The sequence below is a fragment of the Helicoverpa armigera genome, chromosome 5 (genome assembly GCF_030705265.1).
Source record: "Helicoverpa armigera isolate CAAS_96S chromosome 5, ASM3070526v1, whole genome shotgun sequence".
NCBI classification, from domain to species: Eukaryota; Metazoa; Arthropoda; class Insecta; order Lepidoptera; family Noctuidae; genus Helicoverpa; species Helicoverpa armigera.
In genome coordinates this window covers 6301539-6319483 of record NC_087124.1, presented here as the reverse complement: position 1 = coordinate 6319483, position 17945 = coordinate 6301539, and the positions used below count along the sequence as shown (strand labels likewise).

At 39.4% G+C, this 17945-nt stretch overlaps 1 protein-coding gene across 1 annotated transcript in view; it reads right to left on the bottom strand.

Moving 5' to 3' along the window:
- The window catches only part of LOC110370243 (filamin-A), an 84834-nt gene that overhangs the window by 8007 nt on the left and 58882 nt on the right, over positions 1-17945 (bottom strand). The window contains exons 21-43 of the mRNA XM_064034927.1: positions 13982-14121; positions 13230-13355; positions 11290-11410; positions 9940-10013; positions 9698-9854; positions 8681-8889; positions 8329-8508; positions 8130-8204; positions 7718-7877; positions 6869-7017; positions 6682-6754; positions 6431-6598; positions 5982-6151; positions 5773-5865; positions 5319-5463; positions 5010-5095; positions 4609-4801; positions 3252-3473; positions 2703-2869; positions 2092-2242; positions 1339-1587; positions 665-885; positions 46-253 (exon numbers count right to left, since the gene is read on the bottom strand). Coding sequence (XP_063890997.1) covers positions 46-253; positions 665-885; positions 1339-1587; positions 2092-2242; positions 2703-2869; positions 3252-3473; positions 4609-4801; positions 5010-5095; positions 5319-5463; positions 5773-5865; positions 5982-6151; positions 6431-6598; positions 6682-6754; positions 6869-7017; positions 7718-7877; positions 8130-8204; positions 8329-8508; positions 8681-8889; positions 9698-9854; positions 9940-10013; positions 11290-11410; positions 13230-13355; positions 13982-14121 — 3537 coding nt within the window. The remainder of the gene's footprint in view (positions 1-45; positions 254-664; positions 886-1338; positions 1588-2091; positions 2243-2702; positions 2870-3251; positions 3474-4608; positions 4802-5009; positions 5096-5318; positions 5464-5772; positions 5866-5981; positions 6152-6430; positions 6599-6681; positions 6755-6868; positions 7018-7717; positions 7878-8129; positions 8205-8328; positions 8509-8680; positions 8890-9697; positions 9855-9939; positions 10014-11289; positions 11411-13229; positions 13356-13981; positions 14122-17945) is intronic.

The following is a 17945-nucleotide window of genomic DNA, read 5'->3' as shown; positions in this document are numbered from 1 at the left end:
TTTTAAGGTTCAAAGCGTCCAAACACGTCATTTTTTATTACTTACCTATAGTGCTCTGTCCAACATCAGTGATGGTATATTCCGCTTGCAGTAATCCTGACTTAGTTTGGTAGCATCGCACAGGCAGGGCTCTGGATCCAGGGCCAGAGACGACCACATCGAACTCTCTGGCCGGTCTGCCGAGAGTATCGATACTGAATGACGCTACCCTGTTCACTTGTGCTTGGTACAACCCTAGGCCGGAGGCTGCCACCTGGGGAAGATTGGCATATATGAATGTGGGTACATATGTGCGAAATGTTAATAACAGTTGTGGAATTTACTACGTTTATTCAGATACCTTCCACCGAGCTTTTTATATTGATTTTAGAATATCATCTTCTTAGGGGCTTAAAAGAAGTGCAAAGTATGTATCAAACTTTGCTGTTTTTGAAGTTGTGGAAATAAAATTCAGTATGAAGTTTTTTATCTAGTTTCAATAAGTCTGCACTTATGCAGACCTATGCCTAATTTACATGCTAAATGATCTCCATACAAAATAATACTAAAAAAGTAACATGTATTTGAAAATTGTATGTTTGTAATCTCAATCATTTATTTATTTAGAATTGCCAACAGGATGAACACAATTACATGAGTTAAATCAAAACTTAATATCACATACCTCCTGTCCATGATGAGCCGGCTGTACATCGACAATCAGCGGCTGGTTGTCAATCGGGGCCCCGCTCCACAGCAGCGTGAGTCGATGCGGCGCGGCCCGCGCGGGGTGCCACACCAGCTCCTGCCGGGAGCCGCCGCGCCGCCGCACTGAGTGCGGGACTGCGGTACCGCCGCAGGATACCCGGCCAGATAGGCGACCATTGCCGGCGCCGCTTGTGTTCACTGTGAGATGAAATGTAGTTTAGAGTAAGGAAATGTACTGGATGACCTATGGAAATAAACTTGGTGAGAAAGAGTCAACAATGACAATGATGATTGACGATAGAACTTCTGTGGAAATAAAAATTTAATCCTAATCGAAGACCGGGAAGTGGGTCAATTTAAATTCCAAAATTTTCTTACATACATAGTTAGTTACAAGTGAAACTAATATAAGCGTGTTTAAAATTGAATAAGACATGAGTTCATAGACCATAGTGATACTGTTCCCACTAATTATACTTTTTGTAAAGAACAGGAAGCAAAGTAATTTTGTAGCCATAGCTGAATAAACAACTTTTAGCTAAACAGGTCTTCCTATATCTGAAGCAAAAACCGTTACCTCACGCCTAAATAACGAAATAAAATCTATAAACAACATTGTTTCAAATATTGCAAATATCCAATCAAACTCACCAGTAAGTATAGCCGGTCGATGTGCCACCGCGTCACCAATAGACAGCACTTTAACAGCCGACGCGTCCAGGGCCTCCACATCAGCGACGGGGCCCCTCGTGCTCCTCACGACGTACCGGCCCACGCGGCCCGCGGGGAACGTCAGCAGCCCCGTGTCTTCTAAGTGGGCTTCGGCGACCCGGGTCCCGGTGGGAGAGAGTACTTCCACGTCTGTTAAGTTCTCGTCTATTTCCACTGTTGCTATTCCGCCTGGAAGAAAAGGTGATTGACGCTAAGTGCATTTGGTTTATTAATGAAAAGATGGCCTCGTGTGGCAACATTCTTTTATTATTTTGCACCAAATTCAATTTCGAAGGATTCAAGGCTAAAAGCTAGTGGGGCTAGTAAAAGCTAGTGTAAATATAATCTATTTCTATTTCTTTTTAAGATATATATTCAATTTCTTTTTAACCGAGTTAAAAAAAAATACTTTCTCAATTTTACCTGTATGTGAGTTACTATGATTGTGCGATATTTTTGCAACGCCTGAAAAAGGCTGTAGAGCTGAACTACAAGATTACATATCATCTTTAAAATACCTTACCATATTAATACAATTTTGAGTTTGAGTGTTTTTACCTCACATTTAGCTGAACTGATTTTAATGCGGTTTTCACCACAGTATTTGTCAGACTTTGGATAAGGTTTTATGTATACTTTATAGAAGTCAGTTTTTTTCAAGTTTTTCTAGTTTTATTGTTCCTATTAACTTACCAATTTGTACATAAGTATGTGGCTCGCTGACGCGGCACACGAAGGGGCTGCCGGGCACGGGCTGCTCGTTGAAGGTGACGGACACGCGGTGCGGCTCGCGCGACACCGGCACGAACGTCACGTCGTACAGACCGCGGGCTACTGCTACCACCTGGGAACGAACGAATAGATTTAACCCCTACACTGCTGAACTCCCTAATCATTAAAAAAAATTATGGCCTTAGAATGTAAGGGAGGTTGAAAGATCACATATAAGTAAGGAAAATGTTAACCGCTGACTGGAGGGTCATTTGACACCTCCTCTTTGAAAGTTGCGGAAACTGATTTGCATCAATTTGCACTTAATGTTTTAATATGATATATCTATGTAAGATGTCCGTGGATGGGAGATGCGTGGATCGTGTGATGACGATCTTCCGTGTTTCGGAAGGCATGCCAAACTGGTGGGTCACGGTTGTCATTTGAACATCTTTGGCAGTCGTTACGAATAGTCAGAAGCAAGGAAGTCTTACAATCAATCTTACCAAGGGGTATCGAAAATTGCCTAAAATTATATAATATTCCAATCATTTTAGTCAATGTAAAAAGCTTGTACTAAAACATCTAAATACCTCCGCCTTGACCGTCGTGGAAGGTGTAGACACGACGAGTTCTAGCGTTCCTTCCCCAGCGCCAGCCGCGTCCACACTGAACGTTACCGGCTTGCCCACTTCTACTCCACGCTCTTCTGGCTCTGCGCCCTCGTCAAGGCTCAGCCCTTCTAGCGTGCCTTCTAGTTCTGTGACAGAAATATTTGGTCTTACAGTTTTAGAGGAAATGCAGAATGCTATGAAATATATAGGAAGAGGAGGGTGGGCATTTTGGGTGGTTGTCTTTAGTTTTTGACGTTTGAAAAGTGCTGATTTACAAGTCATCAAGTAATTTGAACAAAAGTTTTTGGGTTTAAAGAAGTCAAGTAATCTATGTTTTTTATTCCATAACCAAGCAGAAGAAAACAATGACAAGGAAATTTTACTGCCTCATCTACGTTTTTATAAATCATTGTGTGGCGTTCAAACTTGTAATTTCTCAAAAAGTAAGGCGCTATATTCAAGCAACGAAGGTGACAAATTAGTATTAGAAGACCTAACAAAATCCAAAAACCAAAAAAATAAACATACCTCCAGGTCCCAACCCGGTAACTCGAACCCTTCTAACATCATAGACATTACAAGTGAATGGCGATCCGGGCACATGTCTACCAGCACACGTCACTTGCACTGTATGCCGTCCAACTGCCTCTGGTGTATATGTCGCGGTATACCGTCCCTCGCCGGTCGGAGAGAGGCGGGCGCGGACGTTGCTGCCGCCGGGACCCGCTACATACACTGTGGGTTCGCCTGCTGTAGAAAGAAATAAGGTTTTACAGCCTTACTTATAAACGTGAATAAAATATAAGTAATACTTAAGGGCTGCTTAAGAGAATTCTTACTTATAAACGTTACTTAAGCATGTTTTAACTAACATTTAATCAATGCTTATGACTTTACGTAGTGATTAGTTAAAACGTTGCTTAGAAGGTGATTAGAGATTTTATAAGTAAGGGGTTAGTCTGAAAAATTAAAGGGTCGAAAAAGTTTGGTTTGAGATAAAAAGATACAGAGCGTTATAAAGCTTAAAAATAATGCACAGTTGTATTTGCAGACACTGGTCAATGATGGCTCCTTTCTCGTTATTAGAAAGAGGGTAGTTAGGAAATGAAGTAGCCGACAGCTTGATATGTTCTTCGGGAGAGACAGAATAATGAAAAAACATATTCAAGTATGATTATTGCAAATGTTAAATTGGGCCTTCCGTCACTGTTACACTCAAAATCTACGAAATCCAGAAGCGAATCCATTCTTGATAACTAATTGAAACGATCGTTTTTTTCTTCTTTACCACTTTACCACATACTTTCTGACAATATCGAAAGCAAGGAGCTAGCAGCGGGTCTTTGTCTAAAAGCTGACTTGTATAAAGTAACGTACAGTGACATTTCACACAACCCCAAAATAAGGTCCGAATGCGTCGTCGAACGCGCGTCGACATTTGAGGCTCGGCGAGACTGACACTTTAACTAGTTTGCTCCCAAATAATAAACACGAGCCTAGACAATGCTGTGATACACAAACAATAGATGGATGACAGTATTCAATCTAGCCATAATATAAACAATTTGCTTTTTACCAAGGTATGACCTATTAAAGATTAGGTACAGATTTTTCGACACATTGTATCCTATGTTGCTACCCGCCTCTAATCACGCAAGATCTCTAGTGAGAAAACTCTCTGCAAATGTATGTGCTGACTCTACGATTTTTGTTTGTACCTAAGCCAATAGTTTCAGTTTCACCATCCGTGTCCTTAAGTGTCAAAAATGGATGTTTTATCTACCACGGACAAGTTGAGCAGTAAGAAGTTTTTAGTTACCGAAACCGGACGGATAACGTGTGCGGGGCTGCTTCTACTGGCTTGAAGTTTACGTAACACACTTACTATGAAAGCCAGTGAGTTGTATGTCAGCAGGTTCGGCTCTAGGCGTGGACACGAGCCCGGGGCCGGTGGCGCGGGCGTCGGCGGCGGCGGCCGGCGCGGACACGGCGCAAGTGAACGGCGATCCCGGGACTGCCTGGCCGTTGAACCGGACTGATAGCGTGTGCGGGGCTGCTTCTACTGGCTTGAAGTTTACCTGTGAAGAAGATGAAGGGTAAGATTGGGGCAAAGAGATTGTATCTAAGATTTTCGGTGGCGACTTGGTTATAGTGAATAAGGGATTTTTTGGGGTAGCTCAAGGAATATTCCTTGGACCACCGTTGTTTGTAAATAGAATTGTATTTACAAATACGCTGTCGAAAACCTATAATTAAGATAAATTAATAAATTTTGCGTTTACTTACTTTGAACCTGGCGTTTCCTTCGCTTTGTACATAATTTGGCACATTCCGACCATTCACAGCCACTATTATTTCTAAATTGCCGGCACCTGAAACAATACCAAATAAAATATTATGTACTATCCGTTTTAATATTTGCTTATGTTTATTGATCTTCAGAAGTGGTATGACTTACTTCCTCATTCCTAATTCAGTAGTAATCAGCACAAAAAGAAAAGAAAAAATGTTAAATGGGATAACTTTTTATATTTTTCAGAAATTAAAAAATATACATGACTGACTCAAATTAATTGTCTATGTCTTATATCATACCAGCATGTGAAGCATTGATGGTGAACGACACTGGTCGTCCGACGACGCCGGGCGAGATGTCCGTCACGTTGACTCGCGCCGCGCTGTACGCTTTCACGAGGAACGGACTGCCTTCCACGTGCCCACCCATAGCGCCGGCACGTACCTACGAAAGCAATCATAATTTTATGATGGTTTTTTGATGTAATTCTTCATAATTTTTGCTGTCTTTACAGGTAGTCAGAAGTCTGACAACCAATCTTATCAAGGGGTATCGGGTTACCCGGGTAACTGGATTGAGGAGGTCAGATAGGCAGCAACCAGTCTTATCAAGGGGTGTCGGGTTGCCCGGGTAACTGCTGAGGTGGTCAGATAGGCAGTCAGCAAGTTAGAGTGGAAGCCGATGCCGACATAGTTGGGAAAAGAAAATTTTTTGCTGTATTGGAAGTAGGAAAGGACATGGTGTATAACTTACCTCAATACTATGATCACCAACGTCGACAGGCACAAATGAGATGGTATATCTTTTGCTGGCTTCATTTTCACCAATAGTCTCTTCAGCCGATACCTACAAAACGGGGATTTATTCACTAAGATTTAATAATGCTGCAAGTTGGTAAAAATAGACATTAGCTTTACTCCCGGTCATTATAACTTGGGTTGATAAGGAAAGCAGTATAATACCTGTACAGGTACAGGTCTCCTTGCAGGCCCCAGCACCTCAACGTGGGGTGAGGTGGGCGAATCCACGCTGAAAGTGTACGCCTCACCCACTGACACCTTGTCTGGAGACTCGCCCGAGCCCGCGCCTATGACACGCGCCGGCGCAGACACGTGGCACACGAATGGACTGCCTGAGGTAAGAATACATATTTGCTAACAAGAGGAAATATAATAAAAAATTTTTTGGCCAACAATTCATTCATTGGAGATTTCAAAAATTATAATTCCAATGCAGATTCATTGTTGTTACAAAATATAAGCTTATTTATACTTTTTTTTTTAAATAGGCCTCCCCCAAAGAACGGCAACAGAAAAGGGCCTGTTCTCGGCAGCATGCATTATCATATACTGCATACCAATGTCTTCAACCGACACCGAAAAACATGTATGAAGAATACATAAATATTTACCTGGTACATGATCTCCGTTGAACCGCAACTCGACGGTGTGAGGTCTTGGGTCTCGCGGCGTGAAGCTGATGGCATAAGTGTGGGCACCCTGAGCTGCCGCTGCCGTTGGCACACGACCACCGTTTACCGTCACTTCCAAGTTCCCTGGACCCGCTGCCATCGTCTCCACTGGACAAATAATAGAGGGCTTAACATGTGTAGCCTATAGGCTTGGCATTCGATTTTTAAAGAAAAAGTTTTGGATAGCTTACCCAAAAATGTGACAGGTTTTCCGACGGTACCATGCGTGACATCTTTGACTCTGATCGCTGTGACGTCATACACCTGGAAAAGAGAGTAATGATTTGATATACCTGTTCAGTAGCTTAGAAAGCCAACGAGAAAGAGGCTCTCCTAAGGCTTTATTGCAGTACAAACTTGGAAGTTTTGTAAGCTTACCTTCAAGTGGAAGGGGCTGGCGGGGATGGGCACGGAGTCGACGAGCACGCCGAGGCGGTGCTCGCCGACGGCGCGCGGCACGAACTCGGCGCGGAACAGGCCCGGGCCCGCCGCCGCCACGGCCGCCGGCACCGACGCGCCGTTGGGCCCTGCGCGCGACACGCGTCAGCCATCCGCCCCGCCCTAACTACCCCCAGTGTTAGCAGTTAGGCCGAAGCGGATGAGCTTAACCAATGAATGTTACACGTCATGTTATTTCAGTACTCTCTGGAAACTGAAATCTTATTACTCAAGACTATATGAACTTACATAACCCGTTAGTTTATCCTAACATTTATAAAATTAAAACTATGTCGTTAGTCGTGTTAGTCCTAATAACTAAGCGATTAAACAAGTGAAGTTGTTAGTGCGGCGAAGCGTTAATGATATTTCTTTAACGTAAAGTTCTCTAAAATAAACTATGATTTCTCCTGTCTTTAACTTCTCTGACCCCCTTAAAACCCTCATTCTATGTCATTCTTTTTCAGATAGATATCCAAAAAATATTTTAATGATCCCTTTCATTTATACCACCCTGTAAAAAAGAACCAAATAGATTATGACATAATTTTCTGCACAAAAAGCAAACAGCTAGTGGTTAGTTAAGAAAAGCTACACATTGCAAACTAACTAGTTAACGTTACGGGGCTCTTTTCAAAATAACATACATTTCTAAAATTTACTTCTCATGTCTCTTGACTAGTTAGTCAGTATCAGCTATCCTGAACATTTATGTTACTGAGTAACAAGGACACAAAATATGGAACACAGAAATAATAGCCATATATTACAAGAGGCTTATAGTCTCACCCTCAACATTGACTTCGATCTGGTCAAGCGAGGCGGTGGGGTGGTGTAACGTGAGAGCCGCGCTCTGGTGCAGTGGCGCCGGCCCGGGGACTGTCACGCGGGCCCCGCCACCACCTCCTTCTGATACTTGGATCACTAGAGGGCAGCCGGGGACACGCATCTACAATATACATAGTAAGTTTTAATATTTACTTAGTAGAAATTATACTCATATAGACAATGGTTCAACTACATAATAGGTATTTTACTTAATAGATAGACAAAAATCTAAGAATAATAATATATTGGTTGAACAACTATCCGAGAGTTGTGCTATTTCATTTGATCTTTCGCATGTAGAACAAGAACTGAGAAGATTTAACTCTGTGTCAAATAGCCAATTTTATTTCATGAGTAAATCTAAATTACTTACTTTATTGAACGATACATTGACCACATGGTCACATGCTTCCGTTGGTGTGAATGAGACCATAAAGCGAGCGTTCCCCTAAAACAAAAATTGTGACAATAGTTATTTATTTCACTGACATACTGTGTATATTCACATTACATGTTAGTTATGGGCACATTTTATGTAAATGCAATGAACAAGTGTATGTTAAAGCACTTACTTGTGGGTGTACTTGAGTTGGGATGTTGAGCCCCCGGGCGGCAACTGTGATTTCCAAGTTGCCCTCTCCAGCTTGGGCGGCATCCACTGCCAGTTGAACTGGTACTCCAACTCTGGCAGCATTACCGCCACTCACACTAACTAGCTTGCTGTCATATGCTTTGCAGACAAATGGTGTGTCCTACAACATCAAATACATTTTTTATTAAAATTACTCTGGACCAAGGTTATTCACTGACTAAATTTTGTGATTACTTGTGTTTGTTAGCAGTTCAGTGTTATTTCTAGCTGATATATTGTAAGAAAAGTACGTAGTTACATGAACATAATTAATAAATGCATTTGGTACGTACCGGAACTATTTGATTGTTGTACTGTGCAGTAAGTGTGTGAGGTCCGACATTCTTCGGAGTAAAACTGGCGACCAGACCGGTGACAGCATCTCCGGTTAGCCGTACAGGGACGTCGCCTCTTGGGCCTCGTACTGTTACTGTTAATTCTCCACCAGCGGAGCCTTCCACACGAACTGAACATGACGCTAATTCACCCACGGGAATCAGTTCTAAAATGACAAAATGCAACAAAAATATAGATGAAACTTATACATTTCTGTAACGACAATGTTTCAGGAAATAGTTCATTTTGATAGCAAGCAATAGGCAATCAATTTGCTAATTTAATTATCAATTTATGCTTTGGGAAATAACTTTATGTTGAAATTCCCGCTTATTTTTGACAGTTGACATATCAATCGCAACCCGCCACAGACAATAACAAACGTTTAGTTCATTCTACAATATTTCTACAGAACCAAGTTTTTTTGTATTTCTAAAATAAGGTATTCTAATTTTAATGGATCCAATAATTCTCTGTGAATATAAATTGTATAACTATAACTGTAACCAAGTAATTTGGATTTCTTATATTCCGTACTGCTGGCTGATTGGCTCCGAAAAAAAGTTACAAAGCCATATAATTAACCTTTTGAACGCCAATGTCGGCTATAGCCGACATGAGCAAGCGTGCCCTGTGCGCCAACGACGGCTATACTCGACAAAAACAGGTCTCAGAAAAATACAAAATAAACCTATTAAATCATTACTTTTATGTATTTTTTAGTAGATATTTAATTAAGATTTTCGGGCTTGGCGTACAGGGCATAGGAATACCGATATGGCGTGGCGGTGAAAAGGTTAAAGAAAAAGAATTAATGTTTTTTTTTCTAATCTATTAAATGGCTGCAGCCTCTTTTTTTTGAGCTGTTAAGGCCAGATAAAGAACCCAATAATAGTGTAAAACCTTTTTTCTTAGGTATTGACAAATAAGGTTTGAATTGTATTCCGAACAGAATCTGATGATAATTTACTGACCAACTTGCGATGTATCGATAGTGACTCTTTGTGCTGGTGCTACATGGAAGATGAAAGGAGAAGATGGCACTGGTTCTCCGTTAAACTTGATGTCCACTCGGTGAGGAGTCGCAGCTTCAGGCCGCCAGAAAACGAGGCACCTGCCTCCTCCAACCACCTATGGCAAAATAAAAATAACATAAAATGATTGTCATTTATATTTATACTTACCTACATTAAATAATTATATTGGGTACGCTTACCTGCACGTGGTTAGGAACTTCTCCTTCATTTATTGAAATTTCTAGCTGTCCTTCTCCAGCAGCGCTGGCATCCACTGAAAAAGGTTTTTTGTGATCATTCAAAAGCAACATTAAAGGTAGAATTCCGTGGGTCGCGGCTGTCGCAGCCGCGCGCGGCCTACGACAGTCGTCGGCCGCGCGCGACAATAGTCAACCTATGAAAATGTATGGCACCGCTGCCGAGGCCAGCGGCAGTCGCGCGCGGCCGTCGAATTTCGTAAGCCGCGCGCGGCATTGTGTTGAAATTAGTAGATTTTGTTCGTCCGTTCCTTCTAGTCGAAGTGCTAATTGATATCCTTGAAGAAGAAGAGGATGACGTGTTGCTGTGGCTGTATTATGAAAATAGATTACCAATCGACCCTATCTTTAAAAAGTAGAAATGATGAAGGATACTACCAAATACTGATTCAAAAGCATTTGTATTGTAATGAAGACAAAAGGAAGTTTTGCCGACTAAATAAAAAACAATTCAATTCTGGTTTTACTAAAATTCTATAGATGTTATTAAGCGCTAGACCATGTTGAGATGCATACGGCCGCGCGCAGCTCACGAAATTCGTCGGCCGCGCGCGACTGTCGCTGACCTCGGCAGAGCGGCGCCATACATTTTCATAGGTTGACTATTGTCGCGCGCGGCCGACGACTGTCGTAAGCCGCGCGCGGCTGTCGTAGCCGCTATCCTCGGAATTCTACCTTAAGTACTGTTTGTGCGTTGTTCATTTAATGCAAGATTATTTTTAAAGCATTTTTAACAGATATTTAAATAAAACATTGACATAGTGTAAGTAAGTACGTAGGTAGGTACTAAGGTATTCTAGATTCAGTCAGCTACCAATTTTAGGTAAAAGCAGCTTTTTGGCTATTAAGACAATTTATTATGGCCAATTAAAGTGAAATCTAGATAGCTAACCAATTGTGGAAGTAATAGAAATTATGGTAGGTAAGAGACGTAACAACCCCTTCGTTGGCAAACGTTCGATGGTGGAAATGTCCCCCTCTTCCCAGCCGCCATAATTTATGTTCCAGAGGGGATAATACCATAATCACCGTGCTCGGTAGGTATCGGAATCATAGTAAGGGCTCGAGAAATCCGGTAAGTAATTTTATGGAGTGTTTTGATTTTGAATGTGATTTAATAATGTTCATTTTGGGTGTTGCTCTTGCATCTTAAGTGAAACTTTCTTGTGTGTATCAAATACATTAATCTGTCTTCGGCTCAGGTCTTTAGACTCCACAGCATGACAATAACAGGCTTCAAAACCGTGGAGTGTCGGAATAAGAAGAAAAATATCAGGTCGGCGAAGGTTATACCTCTAAACTGGCATTGCTGGCCGACCACCGCGTTGCCCACATCTGTCACTTTGATTAGGCTGGCGTCGTACACTTTGGCTACGAGTGGGGCCGCTGCCAGCTTGTCGTCCGCGATGGAGACCTGAAATAAATAAGTACATGGTAAAAATCGAGCTCTTCTTGGACAGTGAGTTTAAAGGTAACAAACGATCTATTATACTTTAACTTTTACTTTTGATGAAGAAACTGGCCGTAAATAAAGTGCGAAGAGGTCTTGAATCTAGCGTTTTCAACTTTTTAATCGATAGCTTAGTATTTAGAATGATGAAACGTCATGTTTTATCTATTTTAATCAGAAAATAGACTTTCTTATTCATAAAATTACAAAATGTATACCTACTAAAGCGACCTCGCGTGAAAATATTACCACCCAAAACAAAAATGTGAAAGACTGCCAAGTTCGATAATATGGGAACGCTTCGCCTATAAAAGAAGTGAGATCTGAATAAGTACCAAGTTCCATACACTTACTTCAGTTAAAAATAGTTACTTTTTAATGATGTTACTTGGCAAGTTTTCACACACCTTGTTATAAACCTACTAAACGCAATGAATCAAGTATTTAATTTTCTATTAAAACTTGCCAAGTAACATCATTAAAAAGTAACTATTTTTAACTGAGGTAAGTGTATGGAACTTGGTACTTATTCAGATCTCACTTCTTTTATAGGCGAAGCGTTCCCATATTATCGAACTTGGCAGTCTTTCACATTTTTGTTTTGGGTGGGATTTCATTTATTTTTGTAAGGTTGTTTATTTTATTTTTTTCATATGACTAAGTTAGTTAAGGAAATGACTCATTTATACTATCTTTCAGATTTTTTAATATGCACGCTTCTTACAAAGAAATGAACTAGATTTACCAACTGACTGACATGACATGTTATCATATATTATGTTCGTGGATCAAAGTTACACATTCGTTATTTTCGAAAGTGACTCACACTTGGCCGTTTTCAGATTTTTACTTTACTTTGACTAAATACAAACCTTTGTAACGAATTTCAGATCGGTACGACCATTCGAAGATATATTATATAAATATAGATAAATTTAGTTCGTTTTAGTTCCTTAGGGGTATAAAACACCTTCATTATTTTAAAACCGACTCACACTTGACCATTTTCAGATTTTTCCCTTTACCTTGACATAAAGACCTACCTCCATGCCAAATTTCAAGTCAATACGACCATTGGAAGTGGTCTAGGTTTTTGATGAGTGAGTGAGTCAGTCAGTCAGTCAGTCAGTCAGTGAGTGTATAGTAAAAATAGCGATTTTCTGACGTCAATATCTCAAGACCTACAATAGGTATATTAATGAAATTTTGTATTTTAGATAAGTGAGGGGTCTCAACAGATACTTGAAATTTGATATGCGTAAATAAAATAGATTTTGAGTTATAGGGTGTTCGAATTTGGCCCGAAATGGTTCGTGTAATATAACCCACGGCCGGTGTGTCGCTTTTTTTGCTCGAACTTGGCGGACACACTGCCGTGTGTCTAGATAAATAGCAATAAGATTTGTATAAAACAGCCGTTGCGGGACGGGTTTTCACATAATTTGAATAAGTATTTTAGTGAGGGCGTTACGCAACGATTAGCGAATATGCTAAACAGCTGATAATCGTAACTTTTCTACTTTAATATTAGCTTCGTGTGATAAGATTACAAATTAGATGTGGTAGGTAGGTACAGTGATTCGCTTTATATGTTGATTTTAATATGAGTACTTGTACATGAAGTACCGTGAAGTAAGCTTAGCTGTTTAGGCCGGTTATTTACTTAGTTTGCGTAACTTTTCTTCCAACAGCTGGTGACACGTTGACTTTTACTACACACCCATAAAGATTGCGTATACTAATGCCCTAGGAAGAAGCATTGGGACATTGTGTCATTACTTACATCAATAAGGTGTGTGCCGACCTCCTCGGGGGTGAACTCTATGCGGTACACTCCTGGGCGCTCGGCCACGTCCAGGACTCGTGCGGTCACTGGACGCCGGGAGGGGGCTGTCACTGTCACGCCAACCTTAAGCAAAAACATTGTTTGATTAGCAAGGTTTTGTAAGACTGACATATTTCGGATAATTTGGGTTGGTTTACTAGATATCATCTTATATCTCTTAAGGGTCCATGTTTAGAAATACATGTTACAAACCTATTTTGTTCATTTATAGCTGCGAGGTGCTTCTACATAAATAAAAGTATTTCCAAAGAGTTGCATTGCATTTTGCCGAAGGTAATAAAAAGGTACAAAATTCCGATAATTTAATTATAGTTTCACGAGCTTTCCCATCGACTGCGTAACATGTCGTGCAATCCTTGAATGAAGAGTTAAATTGATACAAATTGGTACGAGTGAGTGCTTCGGGCGTCGAGTTCCGTGAAAATACTGGCTTTCAATAAAAATAGGTCCTCTGATATATAACGATAAAACAATGCAACTGCAAATTGCTAATGGAATACTGGGTATTTATAATAATGAAATATAAAATGAATGATTGAATTTAAAGTTTCATAAGAATATGAGTAGGTACTTGTACATGACCATTGGACCATTGGACTTTTGCCACCAACCAATATTTAACTGTGTAGGTTTACATACAAATGTATCTATAAATGTATGATCTACTTTCCAAATAAATGCAGACTAACCTCATTCTTACTAAAGGTGGCTTCACCGGCTGAGGTGGAGATCTCGAAGACGGCCGGCACCCTGGCAGGGATCAGCCGAGTGGGCTCCCCTCCGCCGCCGCCCAACGGCCCTGCCATCACCTCGACCTTCCACGGAGATCCTGCGAAAGAACATTTGGAAAATTAATACAGGTAAATACAGTAAAATGTAGGTACTTTTCCTGCCCCTACTCATAACTTATGCTCAATAGTTTTATAATTTGATGACAACAATTTATAACAGATCCCTTCTTAAATCAAATGCAATCTTTTAACGTACATAAACTAGGTATTTATAGCACAAATCGAATGTGCTTATGGATACACAATAAATGTCAATGTAGGGTATATGAGAGCCGTCAGCCCTCACCCGGCGCGGGGCGCGAACGATCTGCGGCCCGGGATAATGACACACAACACATGATAAATGTAGTGGCTGATGGCACTACTGGGTAGCTCCTAATAGACATCATTACCGCTAACTTTCTCATATAAACCACCCTTTTCTATTCCCTGAATATTTTATTGTAACTTATGAAAAAATGGTAACCTTTATCTGTTTCTATGAGCGCTTTTGATATCAGCTTTACGGTAGATTGACTTGTTTCTCTTAGTTTCACGTTCTTAAGTAACAAACTACTTTATTTCAGAATTTCTGCGATTCCGCAAATGACTTAGCTGTTAAAGTTTGAATAACTTTAAGAAGTAAGCCATCTTGAAGCTTCAGCTTTCTAAATTAAATATCTTTTTTTATCAAAAGCTGCTTTGCTATGATTAAATTAAATCGATGTTATTTTTTATAAGTAGGTAGGCAAAACTTTTTAAATTGAGGTAAGGCCTTCTATTCTTTTAACAGTAACTCAATAAGTGGGTATCTATTGTGTTGTTTACCCTCGTCGAAATGAAAAGATCAACACCTGCAGAAGAGCTATGAAAACTGTGTTTAAAACCTCGCACGTATGCGGTAAACAACAGCATGTAAAAGGTACTTTTCCACATATTTCTGAGAACCTGGAAGTAAACCCAACGTATGTGCGCAATAAACGGTTTGCAATAGATACCAACATCCACAACAACACAAATTGATACTAAAACTTTATGACCAATTTAGAAACGAATCTTTATATTTAACTAGGTTTTATGTCTTCACGTCGTATTGAAATATTTATGTTTTACAGTTCAGGAATTTCTGTAATACTTAGGTAGTTACTGATGTAGGAACGAAAGTTTTGTTAAGACAATAGGCGTGTGCAATGAAATCGTTACGAAATTTCAAAGGTCGACACAGCGGAACAGATCGCTACGAGGTCGTCTAGTTAGAAAATAGACAGTTCTAACTTTTGCATCGCATGAGGCCACACACTCCATGCTACATGCAGTGCTGTCACACCTTGCCTACTGGTCAAATATCTAGTTACATAAAGGTTTTGACGACAGTAGCGTTGTAGTTTGTCTTCCTGTTTGAGTTTTGGTGAACATTAAACATCGTCGTTGACCGTTAGTAAAAAAATAGTTAGATACTTCGATATTTGGGATAGTTAAAACTTATGAAATAAAATCAGAGTTGAGAATAAATACTTTAATTACTATTCTTCTACAATCGAAATAAGACTACAAGATTATTACTTCTTGATGTCGACGCTTCCAATTCACAATCTCAACTGCCTGAACTTACAATCTACTGAACAAGAAAGCAGCAGTAATCAATACACTTATTGTTTTATTTTTACACAACTTCCTTAAAAATATTCGAAATGCATAACAACATACAAACTATTAAAGTATAAATATTTTCAACCCTTTCCACTTATGTACAATTTAATTTAAAAGACTATTCTGGTTGAAAATATTGTAATACCTTTCCCGCCAATATAAAGAAGACACACTTCCTGTATAAATTGACATTTTAAATGCATTTCAACTTCCGGTGAAGATTAAATACAACAATTAATGTGAACATCATTTAAAAATTAATATGCGATTATAATTATATAAAATATATTTCTTATTCTAAATAATATTTTATTTGTTAAAAATTTACAAATCACAACCACAACTTCCGGTAAAAATAAAATACAATAATGATTGTGGGTTGCCAGTATAATAAATTAGTAAAATAAAATGACTTTGTAATTATATTTCTTATTCTAAAATACACTTTTATCTTAGATATTTACAAATCACAACACTCGGCCATCCACATAAAGTGCTTCCTCCGGAGCACGACAAAAATATCACAACACTCAGTGTCCATTATGAAAGATTGATTACATTCATATTTATACATAATTAAGAATTACATTTTAATAGCAATTTAAATACAGTCGAAAAATACATGATGCATAAATTAAAAAAATAAATAAAAATAAAGTAATTTTTATATAAACATTGTTTTAGTCAGTCATTGTTTTGACTGTCAGAGTCTGATGATGAACTAGATTCGGAACCAGAAGATTTGTTTAGTTCATAGGCTTTGACATGGATCCAAGGTCGTAACCTATCAGCGGCTACAACTGATTTATATCGTTTACTATTAAAACCTGGCACGTTGACTATCTGATACCGGTCGTTACCTAGAGATTTCGCTATTTTATACGGTCCGATAAATTTTGGCATTAACTTTTTACTCTTTCCATCATTGTAAAAGTTGGTTTTAGTGACTTTAACTAAATCACCTACTGAATATAACATAGCAGGAGACCTTTTCGAATCATGGGAATCTTTCAGTCGTTTTTGACTTTTGCTAATATTTAAAGATGCTTCACGTCTAATTTCGGTGAGATTTGAAGCATCGGTTACTTCACGATTACTATCACCCTTATCGATTTCTGTCGCAGAAGTCTCATGTTCACTTAAAATGGAATTGTTATTTGTCAGTTGAGAAGCTTCCTCATCCTCAACCATTAACATGTTGTCAGAGATGTTGCTTAGCTTCGTACCAAATAACAATTCTGATGGACACTTTTTTGTTGTGGCGTTAATTGTATTGTTGATACCCCACTGTACTTTGCCCAGTTGCTCATCCCAAGTACGTTCGTCTTTACCAAAGTTTTGGGACGATAAAGATGTTAATATAGTTTGGTTAAAACGTTCTGCCTGACCATTTGCCCTGGGACAAGCAACTGCGTTAAGCACATGTTTAATGCCATTACTACAGCAAAACTCTTTGAACTGTCCGGATGTAAATGCGGTTCCCCGGTCCGAAATTATTCTAGTTGGGACCCCAAAATCTTCAAATAAACGTTTTAAAACTTTAATGACATTTTTAGTTTTAGTGTCTTTGACTGGTCTGGCGAAAATGTATTTTGTGAAAGCATCAACTATTGTTAAAATGTAACAATTCCCAGTTTTACTTCTTACGAATGGTCCTAAATGATCCAAATGTAAAGTGTGAAATGGCTTTTCAATTTTGGGAATTGGATAAATAAACCCCTTTCGTGTCCTACTAGCATTATCTTTATTATATGCGCATTCAATGCAAGCAGATACATATTTCTTGACGAAACGTCTTAATTTGGGAAACCAATATTGACTCTGTATGCGTTCGAAGGTTTTTGCAAATCCAAAATGACCAATGTCGTCATGGTTGGATTTGCAATTTGCCACCTAGCACTCTTAGGAACCACCAATCGCAAATCCTCACCGACCTTTCTATATAAAGTATGATTTTTGACTGTATAATTTTTCTTAATTTCAGTGTTTTCCTCTTCTGTGTTAGGTTTCAGAATCCTCACAATACGCTGTAATTCGGGATCAGCAATTTGCAAAGTAATTATCCAATTACCTGAGGTAATGTTCATAGTTTTAACAGAATCAGTCGAATCAGTGGGTAATGGATTTCTACTAAGAGCATCGACGTGTAACATACGACAACCAGGGCGATATTCGATATTAAAGTCAAATTCGCTGATCTGGAGCCACCAGCGCGCTATGCGTGGGATCAGAT